Source organism: Phascolarctos cinereus, unplaced genomic scaffold (assembly GCF_003287225.1).
Source record: "Phascolarctos cinereus isolate Bilbo 61053 unplaced genomic scaffold, phaCin_HiC Scaffold_2;HRSCAF=192, whole genome shotgun sequence".
Taxonomy (NCBI): Eukaryota; Metazoa; Chordata; class Mammalia; order Diprotodontia; family Phascolarctidae; genus Phascolarctos; species Phascolarctos cinereus.
Window position 1 is genome coordinate 160,017,198 of NW_027555625.1, and position 14,592 is coordinate 160,031,789.

Consider the following 14,592-nt stretch of genomic DNA (forward strand, 5'->3'; position numbering starts at 1 on the left):
TAAATGGCTTACAACATGGTTATGATTCTTCTTAGTTCATAACTTGTAATGTACACTCCATGAGCCATCTTTTTGAAACTTTTTCCTCTCCTTTTTTTTACCTCCTTCTCCCTGCCCCTCACCTCTCCAATTCCAGCTAAGTGTTAGGAGGAAAAACACTAAGGAGATGTTTGGTGGCTTCTTTAAAAGTGTGGTGAAAAGCGCTGATGAAGTCCTTTTTTCTGGAGTTAAGGTAAATGGTTTTTCACTTTTTTCCCCTGAAATGTGATTCTGTTTTTTGGGTATTAGTTAGGAATTGTATCTTCTACTAAGGGAAGAAAAAACCAGTTCTGTACTATCATACATCCGTGATGAGAATGTTTCCCAGCAAGAACATTGATTAAAAAGATGGATTTTCTCTTTTACATCCACATTTTTCCTAAGCATTTAGTATGGCACTCACTAGCTACGCATTAAGCAAGGGAAAGGAGCATCCAAAAAGGTCTCTAATATATCCCTTTTGTTTCAGTGACCTACTTCAGCTACAACAAGAGTAATCTTGGGAGAAGAAAATAGGTTTCTCAGCAAGTAGAAGCTGGAGGGAGAGCTCCCAAGATGTAGATAGGGCTTCCTTCCGAGCAAGGAAGATGCAGGTTACGGTAACAGAAAGGAAGGCAGTAAGGATTCATGAATAGAAAAGCAGCAGCCCCAGAAGGGGAGAACAAAAGGGCAGCAGAAGAGAGTTGAGAGCTTAAAATTGGGGTATGTATAGAAGAGAGCCCAACAGCAGAGGGTCAATTTTACCTTTCCTGTAGGTGGAATATATCTGTCTAAAGTCCTTTTTCCTTAGGTTACAGGTGGCCTTACATGTCCCTTTCTCCTCTTAAGTTGGCATAATAGTCTTGCCAACAAGAATAGACTAAACATAGCCAGCCAGTTTTGAAAGATGTCACCAGAAGAATACTGAGCTCAAGGAATGTCTCAAAATCACATTTTGCTCTTGTGAAATGGTCATAGTATTATGCTTCATTGTTTTTATAAGCTAGAAAAATTTAAACAAAATTTGAAAGTTGAACCCTGGCTCCTTCCATATTGGCTATTTGTTACATTTGAGTCTCTTAAATTATCTTATGACTTCAATTTATCTATTTTGTTTAAATAAACTGATACTCATTATCAAGTACACAGAACATAGTTTCTTCCCATACCTTTAAGGTAACAGAATGAATCCCTTGTTTTCTCCATTACAGGACTGTCTTTACAGTCAAGTAGTGCTTTATTCTTGGCCAAACTGGGCAGCATGCCCTTTGATTAGAGCTGCTTTCCGGTGGTGATGCACAGATTGAGTGGCTTCCTCCTGGTCACGCAAGCCTTTGTACCTCAGCTGATATTAATGCAGAGGGATCACAGTGCAGAGAGAGAACAGGAAGGGAGATGTTCCCACTTTGGCATTCTTGGGTTAACATCCTGAACACAGTCTTCCTGTGTTGCAACAAGCTTCCTAGGCTCCAGAGATGCCATCATAGTTTAAGAACTCCTTTATCAGCCTTGTACTTTAACAGGAAATGAAATCTCTTCTGACCTCACCAAGTAGTCTCATTTTCAGCTCCTTCTTCTCCACTAATCTTACCCTTTAACAAAATGCTTCCAGCTCGAATGTAAAATTTTTGTTTCCACATTCTTCACTTCCTCCTTCCATCTTGCCCCACATTAAAAAAAAAAAGCACCCCACCATTGCCCTGGAAATGTTTCTTTATAAATTAAAGAATATTGCCAGATAGGTTTATTAAGTTCCTACTATGTGCAAGGCACTGTGCCAGATGCAGTAGATGGCCCCCCCAAAAGATACTGAATCCCAAGATTGCTTCCGAGTCCCTCCTTTAACAGGTGTTTAGCTGCTGCTTGGGAGCAAGGGAAGAATGGGAGAGTTGGCTGGTAAGCTCACCTGAGTCTTTCACAGTTGTTTATTTTCTCTCTTGCTTGTTGATGCTCAGGTCCTAGCATGTTATTCTATTTTTATTTATCTCCCAGTAATAAAGTTAATATCTCGTGTAATAGGGACTTTACCTAATTGGAATGTCTGAACTCAGACACTGTTAGAGTGAACTTTGGATTCTAAAGATGGGTTATTCTATGGAAATATCTCAGCTAGTTTAGGTTTTCTCTCTTGATTTGGTCAACTTAATACTTTTTCTTTTTTAAACATCTTTTCTTCCCCTTTATAGGAGGTAGATGACTTCTTTGACCAAGAGAAGAATTTCCTCATCAACTATTACAATAGGATCAAGGATTCATGTGCAAAAGCCGACAGAATGACCAGATCTCATAAAAGTACTTACCATAGACTTGCTGGGTTAATTAAAAAAAAGAAAAAAGAAAGAAAAATTGCTAATTTTCAGCTTTGTTCTGATAGAACTGAAAGTTTTATTCTTTTTGCAGATGTTGCAGATGACTATATCCATACTTCAGCCTGCTTGAATAGCCTAGCTTTAGAAGAGCCAACTGTCATAAAAAAGTAAGCAGAGTTGGGGTTTGGGAGAGTGGCAAGGAGTGCATGAAAAGTTCAGGCAGATCCTAAAATCAAATTATAAATTTGGATAAGTACTTAGTTGATCAATTTCTGTTTGCTGTTAGAAGTAGTTTTGGATATTAAATTGACCTCTTCTCTTTCTGTTTACTGCTAAGACTGTCATCCTTATCACCTATAGTTCCTTCCTTGAAAAGGATTCTTTTGGTTTGTATGATAATTAGAAATAGACTAGGAATAGTGGAGATAAGCATGCCTGCTGTTTGGAACTGTGCTAAGCTCGGTGTTTCTTAGCCTTCTGAACGTTAAACACTAGCTTCTCCTTAGCATTTTATACTCGTCAAAGCACTTTGATATCCAAGTGCTTTGAGTCTTTCAGCTGAAAAGTTAGGTAGATTGCAGGTATCTCTTTCAATTCAGCAAAAATTAATTTATGAGATTTTGAAATTTCAGCCCAGTTAGGTGCCTTGCCCTCCTAGTTAAGTCACCTGACTGTAGTTAAGATTAAGCGTCGGTCTGCTGAGTCTGCAGACTAGAGGAAACATCAAATTGAGAGTGACCTCAAGGTGAAGGTAGTTAGGAGACAGGCAAAATCAGCTCTTTCACTGTAAAAAAAAAATCATGCTTTTTTTGTTTGTCCATTCTTTTAAAAAATTAATTTATTTTTAGTTTTCAACATTCACTTCTGTAAGATTTTGAGTTTTAAATTTTCTCCCCCTCCCCAAGATGGTATGCAGTCTGATATAGGCCCTATTTATATGTTCATGTTAAATATATTTTCACATTAGTTATGAAAAAATCATACTTTCTATTAATTTAGTCATGATAGTGTCTTCTGGCTTAAGAGTCGTAAGATTGAGACAAGATGCCATGAGCAATTTCTCCTAAACAGTCTGTTTATTTGTCTATAAAATGAGGGGTTTGGATATAGAAATAAGGTAGGGAAAGAAAGAACTATGGAGTTTGAATGCAGATTGAAGCATACTATTTGCTATTGTTTTTCTTCTGTTTTGTTTCCTCTTTCTGGTGATTCCTCCTATTGGTTCTAATTCTTCTTTACAACATCACTAATGTGAAAATGTGTTTAATGGGAATGTATATGTATAGTTTATATCAGATTTCGTGCATCTTGGGGAGGGAGATGAAAAGGAGGGGGAGAAAAATTTAAAACTCAAAAGCTTATGGAAGTGATTGTTGATAAATCAAAATAAATTAATAGAAAGAAATAAGGTAAGGGCCTTTCTTGCTTTACATTTTATAATTCATTTGTGTCTCTGTAACTTTGCATCAATGTTTAGGTTTTGTTAAATATTTTCAACAGAAAAAAAATTAAAAAAAATATTTTCAACTGAATTCTCTGCCTGTGATTTGTTTCTGTATAACACTGTCAATGTGAACTTATTATTTCTGTTAGAATTCACGTGTGAAATTGAATAAGTCTTACAAAGGGAGCAAAATAGAGCTTTTCAAAATGTTTGATCTGAAATAATAAATATTTTGTCCCGATTACTGACATAAATCATTTGTAACTGAGTGCCTGACCCTGGTTTGTGACTGTGAGGCTTTGAATTCAGAAAAATATGTTGTACCCAAATTTGAGGTCTTGGCTGTGTTAAAATATAAAACTGAGGCTGGTAATAGCTTAGCTTATTTTTTTTTCCTTTAAATACATTTGTATTGCTATCTTTTGTTTTCATAATGTTTGCATTTCCCATTGTATCCTTCCCTTGTCCACTTACAGAGAGTCATCCCTTATACTAAAGAAAAAGTTCTGTAAAACTAACCAATGGATAAGAAAAGTCTGATGCAATATTCTTTATCCGCAGTCTGCCACTTGTGCAGAGAAGTGGGATGTATCTGAGATCTTTGCTTTGTGGCTAAATTTTTGGCAGTTATAATTTTGCAGCCAGTTTTGATTGTTTTGTAGTTCTCTCATTAAAGTAGTGTAGTCAGTGAGTATATTGTTTTTTTGTTTTTGTTTATATCAGTTTCATGTAAGTTCCCCTGACTTTTCAAAATATTCCTTTTTGTTTCATGTGTCACAATTTCTTAAGCCATTCCCTAATAAATGGGCATCTACTGTGTGTCCATTTCTTTGCTACCACAAAAAAATGTTGTTGTAAATAACTTGTCATATATAGGATTTTTCTTTTATGTCTTCCAGTGGAAGAGTCAAAAGATGTGGACATTTTGGTCACTTAGTGAGTTTCCAAATTGTTTTCTAGAATGTTTGGTCTAAAGGTGATAGTTTTAAGTGCTAGAAACTTTTTATTTAGTGTGTGGTTTTTGTTTTTGGAAGGTGTGGTGGAACTGTTCTGTTTGTAGGGTGGGCAAGGCAGAAATTCCCTAATTTATAGCGCTTGCTGAATGCAGAGGACAGTAATGTCCTTAATATAGTTAGTAGTCATCTATCAGATGATAAAACATTTACTTCAGGCTTCATAAATGAGCAGATGTTCTGTTAGAAATCAAGGCAATTGACCTTTTATGTCTTTTTCCCTCCAGATATTTACTGAAAGTTGCTGAGCTATTTGAAAAGCTAAGGGTAAGTGTATGTGTAACACCTCCCCCCCCAAAAAAAATCGGATTTCTCATTGGGCAAATAGTGACTGGTTCTTTTATTTGTTTTTGTTCCTTTTTATAGAAAGTGGAGGGTCGAGTATCGTCAGATGAAGATTTAAAACTGACAGAGCTCCTCAGATATTATATGCTCAACATAGAAGCTGCTAAGGTAAGGATTGAAAACTCTTTACAAGTTTTGAACTAAGACGGGTTGGTTCAGGTTCATGTAAATGACTCCAAAAATGTAGTCACTTCTTAACCTCCCTCTGATGGGGTCATAGAAGTTTATCTGTAATTTGTAGCATAAATTAAGACATTTTACTGAAAATCCAAACAATTTCTGAGGTTTTGTTCACTTTAAATAAGTCTGTATGTGTATTGCATTTTAAGAGCCAAGTCAATCAGTCAGCAAGCGGTCCAAACATTCTGGATATCAGCTTGGTGTTGTACAAGAAAAGTGGCTAAACTGTCTGTATTCTTTGACCCAGACATCTCATGACTGCATATATAACCCCAGTGAAATAAAAAACTGAAACAAAGATCGAATAGATAGCAGAATATTCATAGTATCACTCTTTGTGACAGTAAAGAACGAGAAATAAAATGGGTGCCCATTGGTTGGCAGTTGGCTGGAAAATAGTGCTATGTGAGTAACAAAATATTACTGTGTAAATATGAGGAATTCAGAGAAACACTGGAAGGTTTATTTGAACAAATGCAGAACTAAAAACGGTATACATAGTCACTGCAAGAATGCAAATTCACTAGTCCATAAAAGCAAGTCAGGCTATGAGTAACTGGAAAAACAAACAGAGATCCTAGAGAACACAGATAATGGAACCCTGTGCCAAAGTGCAGCTTCGGGTCCTCCCCACCGCCCAAAGAAGAGAGGGACTTCTAGGATGGGGTACTGTATGTGTTGTCAGGTGTTGTGAATATTTTTGCTTAACTGTTTTCCTTTGTCACAAGGAAGGGTTCTATCTGGAAGGACAAGAGGGCAGTTAAACACTTTTTATAGAGTTTTGTATGCTGTCAGCCTGTCAGTTTGATGTGGTCTAAAATTTTGCCAGGAATTGAAGGTAGTGAATCTCTAGAAAAGGAAGTCGTGATCACAAAGGGCTTATGTGACTTAATCAAACAGATGATGACAGACTAATCTTGTTTCTTTCTTCCCCTTTTTTTTTTTGGCAGAATAAGTAAATATGTCATTCTTGGGGGAAAGATGAAGGAATAGAGGCTAGTTACTAGTCCAGTTAGATGAATTTGGAGTGGGTTGAATGGCTGGATTCAGAAGTTGTTAATGGTTTGATGTCAATTATAGGAGATATTCGGTGGAGTGGCTCAAGGATCTGTGCCTGTGTTGTTTAATATGCTCTTAGTAGGGGAAGAGAGGAAAACAAGCATATATGAAGTGCTATGTGCCAGTCACTGTGCTATGTACTTTACAGATAACCTCATTTGATCCTCACAACAACCATGAGAGATGGCTGTTATTATTGCCCCCTTTTTATGGATTGGTAGACAGGCAGACAGCAGTTAAGTGACTTGCCAGGGGTCACACAGCTAGTTATTGTCTGAGGCTGTATTTGAACTCAGGTTCCTGACTGTAGGCCCAGTTGGTCTATCCGCTGCACTGCCTAGTTGTTACTGACTTATGGATAAAAGTTTACATGGTGGGCTTATGGAGTTTTCAGATGACAAAGTTGGAATGGATAGATTGCATACTGGATTAGTCAGGATTCAAAAATATCCTGACAGGCTAAAGGATTGGGCTGAATTTCATCAGATTACATTTAATAGGGGTAAATGTAAAATCCTGCTTGGGTTCAAAAATCCACTTCAAGTACAAGATAGGCCAGGATAGTTAGGCGATTGTCTGAAAAAGATCTTAATGGCTTGGGAACTGAGTAGGCTACGCTAAGGGATTTGTAGCTTTGAGGAAGAAAGGGCTGAGAAGTTCCTCCATACTCTACCTTAAATGGACCGTATGTGGATCTATGGGATTCAGTGCTGGGTGTCACAGTTTGGGATGGACACTGAGAAGGTAGAGTGTCTCCAGAGAGGGCAGCCAGAATAATGACCCAGAGTCTTCCATGTGAGGATAGGTGAAGGGACTGGGGGTGCTTAGGTTGGGGAAGGGAGTCCTTGGGGACCATATTTAGAAAGCTGTCATGCGGAAGAAGGACCAGACTTAGTCAGTTTGGCCCCAGAGGTAGAACAAAGAGCAGTGTGATGTTGGGAAAAGTTCCTAAGCATTATAGTTATCCAGAAGTGGAATGGACTGCCTCAGAGGCTGAATGACCACTTGGGCAGGAGGTTGTGGTGTTGGGAATTCTGGTTAGATGTGGCTTGGACTAGGTGGCTGCTAAAACCTTGCTGACAAAGTCTCCAAGCTACAACAGTTTTTTATGATTTCCATTTGGTAGAATGAGCTTTGAGACCTTTTACCTCTAGGAGGTAGTAACTTCTGTGACTTATTAGCTTTTGTTTCCATCTGCACGTTCTCTTCTTATCTTCCTTCCCTGTAAATGTTTTCTATCAAGTAGTGGCTTTGCTGTTTCCTTGCTTTGACCTTTGGCAAGACGCTGGGTTTCTGTCTCTTCATCTGTAAAATGAGAAGGTTGGACCAGTTGATCCCTCAGGTGCCATTTGGTTTTAACATTATATAGTTCTGGTTAATCTTTAAATCAGAAATATGAAGGGATGAATTCTTTTAGGGATTTATTAGCATCGTGACTTAACTGATAGATGAATCCTTACTTCAGTTTAATGGACATATTAAGCACCTGACATTTGGAAGGTGAGAGGCACCATGCAGTGGTAGAAGGCTGGTGTTGGAGTCAGGGAGACCTGGGTACGATCTACCATGGGCAAGTCAAGACTTCTCAGGGCCCTGAAGTAACAGACTGAAGTTACAGACTAGTTTCTCATTTTCATTGATGGAAGGAGTTTCCATATCTGGAGTTCCCCGTACTAATGAAATCACCAGTCTGCACTAAAGATTTCTGCAGGACTTGAGGGCTACATAGGCTTTTGCCACGTCCTTTTGAACTAGCCCCTGCCTACCTACAGGGGCCTTATGCTCCTTCCAGATTGAACCCTCCCTTGTGACAAAAGAAAACTGTTAAGCAAATATTCAGAACACCTCACAACATACAGTATCCTATCCTAGTAGTCCCTCACTTCTGGGGGGTGTGAGGGTGTTTCCATTATCTGTTCTTTAGGACCTTTACTGGTTTTTCTAGTTACTCATAGTTTGGCTTGCTTTTATGGATTGGAAGACATAGTGTGCATAAAGTATTCAAGGGGAAAAGAGAACTAATATTTGGGAGGTTGGCGGGGTATTAGGAAAAACCTTGTGTAAGATAGGATGATGTCTAAGTTGTATTTTGGAATAAGTGAAGGATTCTGAAAGGCAGAGGTGAAGAAGGAGATGAGACCTACAAATGGAAGAGAGTGCATCTAGTAAGTATGTGGAGATGGAATCTCATGAGGAAGAGTGAGCAAATCAGCTTGACCAGAACAGATTGTGTAAAGGGAAGGATAATGAAATGCTTGGAAAGGTAGGTAGAAGCCATGTTGAAGAGGGCTTTAAATGCCAGACTGAGGAGTTTGTCCTTTATCTAAGAGATATTTTGATTAGAGGGGAAATTTGGTCAATTTGGTGTTTTAGGGATACCAATTTGGTGCCTAGGATGGATTGGAGAGTCAGGGAAACCAGTTAGGGGAGGCTGTTAAAATATTGCAGTAGTCCAGGTTAGATATGATAAAGACCTAAAAGAGAGAGAGAGAGAGAGAGAGAGAGAGAGAGAGAGAGAGTGTGTGTGTGTGTGTGTGTGTGTGTGTGTGTGTGTGTGTGTGTGTGTGTGTGTGTGTGTGTGTGTGTCTGTGTCTCTGTGTGTGGTGGCAAAATCAATAAGACTTAGGTGGTGGGGTAGGGTGGTGGCAGTGAAGACAGGATGATTCAGAGTAGAACTTAGCTAAAGGATAAGATAAGGATAGCTAAAAGGAGAATGATGTCATTGACAATTTGGGAGGATGGATGGCTTTGAGAGGAGGAAATAAAATTCGTTCTGTTTTGGACAGGTTGAATTTAAGATAGCTGTAGGTCGTGCAGGTGAAGTTGTCTAGCAGGTATTTGCTAACATAGGATTTATATACCAGTCATTACTAACAAAAATAGTGAGACCAGTTCTAAAAGGTACAGAGTATTTATCACATATTTTTAAAAATACCTGTAATTAAGCCATTTTACTTGCAAAATATTAACAACATAAACTTTAATTTTATTTCATTGTAGTATGGCTAGTTTAGAATAATTCTGTTTACTTAAAAGCAACGTCATATTTTGATTCTTTCCCTCCATGTGTGTGCTTGGAGTTTTAAAAAGAAAGTTGAATTGTCCTGCATGTCTTCTTTCCAGGATCTCTTATACAGACGTACAAAAGCCCTCATTGACTACGAAAACTCAAACAAAGCTCTGGACAAAGCCCGGTTAAAAAGCAAAGATGTCAAGCTGGCTGAGGCACACCAGCAAGAATGCTGTCAAAAATTTGAACAGCTTTCTGAATCTGCAAAAGAAGGTAGAATGATGCTTATTTATCAACAAGTCTCCATAATTTAGCTGAGTAGGGCCCTCTTATTAGAGCATGTACTACAGCTCTCAGATGGTTTAGTGTTTGCTGTGGAGTGTATTAATCTGCTCCAGGCTTGTCAAGAAACTCTGAAGATACATGCTAATTATGATTACAGGTGGAGGTGTTGTGGTGGGTGTGAGTAGATGTCTAGCTAAACTTTTCTTAATGTGTTTCCTTATGCAGAAGTTCTAAGTCAGCCTGTGTTGGGGATGCCTGCATAAATGTCCATGAATTAAAGGCTAAATATAAAATATAGCATAAACCAAACCTTTTGACTTTTTATGTTTAACAATGTGGCTAAAACTAACTTCTTTATTCAGTCTTAATCTTCTTATGGACTGAAATGGCATTCTTGTACAATACAGATCATCAACCAGTCCTGTGAATGATTGAACATACTAAGTACAAAATTTATCATCACTCTCCACCTATAGGCAGACACTTTTAGTTGTGTTTTTGTAATGTTTTGCCTGGAATTTATTTTTCTTCACTCCCATTTAAAAGACTTTCTATTTTCAAAACGCATGTTACCTAAAATTTGTACCTTGGAAGACAGTGATTATATAAACTAAAAAAGTTAGGAAGCTGCTTTATATACCAGGAGAAATCACAGTTGCTCCTGATAATTGACTAAAATTGAATGCACATTGAATTGCAAATGTGGTGGTGTTTCAGATATATTCTCTCCAATTAATGGAATTGTCTCCTATCTCTAGACTTACCATCTTAGCTATAAACATGGCCTTTGTTTTACATCATCACTTATCCAGTAAAGATGCTGTAAGACATTTAAACTCATGATTTATAAAGCATACAGGTTTACATCTTTATCTGGAAACACCAGTATTCTTCATCGGTGAGGTAGCTTTGGGATGGTGTTGATTCAGTTCTGAATAGAGATAAGATACCTATTTTTTGCATCTTAATTTTCTAGTTACAGTTCCTGATTGCCTTGTGAGTGATTATAACTTTAAAATCTTGGCATTTCTATAGTATAAAGGGAATATGCAAATTTTTCAGGTTTTTAAAGTTGAACATTTGTCTCTCCTATAGAACTGATCAGTTTTAAAAGGAAAAGAGTGGCAGCATTTAGGAAAAACCTAATTGAAATGTCTGAACTGGAAATAAAGCATGCAAAAGTAAGTTTTATCTTCAAGTTGAATTATTACATAGTACTGATTTTTATTTCATGAGTTGGGGAGCAGAAGATAGCTCTTTCTTCACTGATAAAACTTTGCGCCGTGTGTCTCAGCAGAACTATAGCTATATCTCACATCATGTTAATTGGCTTCATCAGAATATATCATTGGGCAAAATAACATTACTGGGAGCTAAGCATTAGAAAGAGAGTTTGGTATAAGAATGTCTCATTTCTTTTACTCCCCTCTACTTAAAAACTAAAAATTGAGGGGCAGTTAGGTGGTGCAGTGGATAGAGTGGGAATCTCCTGGTAGGGAGCATTGAGTTTTCAGGAGGAGTCCAAGCTGCCCCATTCCCATAGTTGTCAAAGGGAGATTGGTTTGGACAAAAGAGCTTGACCTAATGATGGTAGATTTGAGTTTGGGTACCTTTTTAATCATGGAATTTAGTTTTAACATGTTAAAGACTTTGCCATCATCCATCATTGAATGATCATTTATAGGGTGTGCCCGTATTTAATGAAAACAGTATTGTGAAAAGTCATGAAGTAACATGACACTAACTTATGTTCTTGTGTACTCTGACAGCATGATTCTCATACTTATTTGACTGTGTAAACTAAAGAGGACAAAGAGTAAATTAAGGACCACTTGTTTTTGTACTGGTTTTTCTCTATAAAAACCAAACCATTCTCTTAACAAATGAGAAATAGTGTTGCTTTTGAGAGAGCAGCTATGGATGTAGGTATTAGTAATTCATGCCAGAAATAAGGCTAGACTGTCATATTACAAACAACCTTCAAACAGTGCTTCAGGCATTGAGAGGTAGAATCCTGAAACGTATGGTTAATTTCAGGTACCCATGCACTCTTAATACATACATACTCCTTTCAAGTATGATTCTCAAAGTTGCAGTTGTGTGTTATCTATGGAAATATGGAAGTGAAATCTCTCTATAAACTATGAAGAAACTGAGGGATTATTTCAGGATCTGAAAAGAAGCAACATGAATTAGAAAGGAATTGGAGATCTGAAATTTAGTATATCATTAGCTTAAAGTATTCAAGTGTACTTGGTTCTGAATTTGTCTAATGGAAAAGTCAATTCAAGTAGATTTTAGTTATTTTCTAGAGCGCTAAGCATTTTGAGATAGGTGTGAGACTAAGTGACTTATTAGACTGCCTCATAGCTATTTCTCCCCTTCCTTCTAGAATAATGTCTCCCTCTTGCAAAGCTGCATTGACCTTTTCAAGAACAACTAAGTTGCCTTTACTCTGAATGAACCTGAATGAACTGAAGATGAATGTGAAAACCAGCATCAATTGCACTCAATTTCATTAGCCATTGAAGATTTATTTTTACTTTTGACTAAAACTTTAGTCTAAAAATTTATATGAATAAATATTTTGCTTTCTGAGAAATGACTAATACATAACCATGTTTAAATTTTTTTAGAATTTTCCTGTGAGTTAAATTGCATGTATGTTATATACATAGCTAACCTTTCTGTCAAATACATTTAATACCTCAAAGTGGACAGAGTACAAGTCCTAGATTCTAAATAATTCTTTTAAATGGTGTAAGGAAAGGTACCTGAAAACGTTCCTGTTGGAGCAAAGCATTAGAAAGAGAGTTTGTTATAAGAATGTCCCGTTTCTTGTGCTCCCATCTAGTTAAAAACTAAACATTGAGGGGCAGCTAGGTGGTGCAGTGGATAGAGTACCAGCCCTGCAGCGAGGAGGACCTGAGTTCAAATCCAGTCTCAGACACATTACACTCACTAGCTGTGTGACTCTGGGCAAGTCACTTAACCCTGATTGCCTCATCAAAAAACAACAATAAAAAAACCAAACTAAAAACTAAAAATTGGAATTAGGAGCAAATTATGTACAACAAAACATTCTTCAGCTTAAGATATGAATTACAGGTGTCCAAACATTCCTTTTTTTAATCAGATTCCCCCCCCCCCATTATTACCATAGTTCTTTAACCACCTCAAGTATTTATATTATATTGGAAGATCAAGGATATTTCATTAGATTTATTTTTGTAAGTAAACTTGTACAGTACAGGTTTTGTAGTTGGAATATAAATACACTTGGAGAAGAGAAATTTTCTCCTATTTAGAGTGTCACCAATTTAGGAGAGAGGAAAATACCTTAAGGGTATGGAAAAAATACAGTGGCCTAGTATATAGTATAATTGGCCATATTGTTTTTTTTTTTAACTACTCCTGCTGCTTAGTGTGGAGGAGCATAAAAATCCATTTAAGAGAGGGCTTGTATGTGTCTTTTTCTTTCCTTTTTTTGTCTGTTTTGTTTTTTACACAAACTGGTTTATTGCAAAATGTATAATAAAATGAAGAGAATACTTCCTGGAATTTCCTGTTTTTTAATTTTTATGTGTCAAAAGTATATACAAGTCTCCGAATTCCTTTATAATTTGTAACAGTCTTAATTACAATTGGTTAGAAATCAGTAAATGTGACTCTTTTTGATGGGTCGGGAGATAAGAGTGCAAGGGGACTGACTGCAGGATGTTGATTGAGAGAGTTGCATGTGAGCTGCTCTTAAGTCTGTGGCAAAAGCTAAACTAGAATGTAACTGCCAGAAAACCCAGTACTTAACTCTCACTCATCATTTTTGCAATGGTCGTGAATGCCACAGTGACCTATCATGGGGCTCCATAAAGCACATACTTCTATATTCCCAATTGCTATTCCCAAAGGCCTTACTTTGGAAAGAAGAGAATGAATTCGGAGTATTTAGACTATTTTCAGTAAATAAAATGGGTTGGTCGGGAGGGGACAGGGAGAAGTTCGTTCTGAGCATGGGGAAAGGGACAACGGTAAGAGGGAAGGATGAGAATGAGGCATTAGCCGTTCACTTTAACTCTGCCATAGTATAATGTCAGGGAAGGAGTATCGAAAAGCTGGGAATGGAAGGCCAGATTGTGGAAAGCCTCGAACTGTAGGATGAGGTGGTGGTGTTGCTTTGTTCCATAGGCAATGGGAAACTCCTGAAGGCTTTTGAATAAGTGAAAGGGTTGATTAGGGTGATGCCTCAGGAGGATTGCTCTTGAAGCAATATAAGTGATAGATTAAAGAGGGATAAGAGGCTAAAGACAGGAAAATCAGTCAGGGGACTATGATAAGAGATTATTATGAAACCAGGAAAGGCATGGAACTAAGAGAATCATGTAATTGTAGGGGAGACGGAAGAACTGGAACCAGGGTCTTGAGCTATGATGAAATCAGCAGAAATGAGTAAGTTGGGAATGAGGGGGTAGGCTTCTTTAGAGAAGACAGATCAAATTTTAGAGGAGAGAGGGAGGAGGGCTTTGGACATTTATCCAGTAGGCACTTGGAGAGGTAGGGCTGGAGCTCAGGGGAGATAGTAAGGCTATAATGTGTGGATTCCCAGGATAGACATAATGAATTAATAATTCAAGAAGTTATAAAATGGCTATAGGCAAGCCTGGTTCTTTAGGTTCTCGATGGGAAAAACCACAACTGGTAGTGGGAAATAGGGTGGCATTCACACTTTAGGCACAGAAAGTTCATAGACTAGTGGTGACGGGTCCAGAGGCAAATGGCATGAGGAGGGAACCACAGATTGGAGTTGAGGGCATTCAAGCATGTGGACCCTCAGATGAAAGAGTGCTGGGGTGGTGGGACAGGAATTTGGGGTCTCATTTTTGTTTTTTCTTTTGGGGGGGAGGGGAATAGATTAATCTATGCCACTGGATT

At 37.7% G+C, this 14,592-nt stretch overlaps 1 protein-coding gene across 1 annotated transcript in view; it reads left to right on the forward strand.

Moving 5' to 3' along the window:
• Nucleotides 1–13,224, forward strand: part of SNX5 (sorting nexin 5) — a 46,106-nt gene extending 32,882 nt beyond the window's left edge. The window contains 8 exon segments of the mRNA XM_020986479.2: nucleotides 137–232; nucleotides 2,205–2,310; nucleotides 2,419–2,494; nucleotides 5,012–5,051; nucleotides 5,151–5,237; nucleotides 9,492–9,651; nucleotides 10,759–10,844; nucleotides 12,056–13,224. Coding sequence (XP_020842138.1) covers nucleotides 137–232; nucleotides 2,205–2,310; nucleotides 2,419–2,494; nucleotides 5,012–5,051; nucleotides 5,151–5,237; nucleotides 9,492–9,651; nucleotides 10,759–10,844; nucleotides 12,056–12,106 — 702 coding nt within the window. The 3' untranslated portion in view covers nucleotides 12,107–13,224.
• The last annotated feature ends 1,368 nt before the right edge of the window (nucleotides 13,225–14,592 follow it).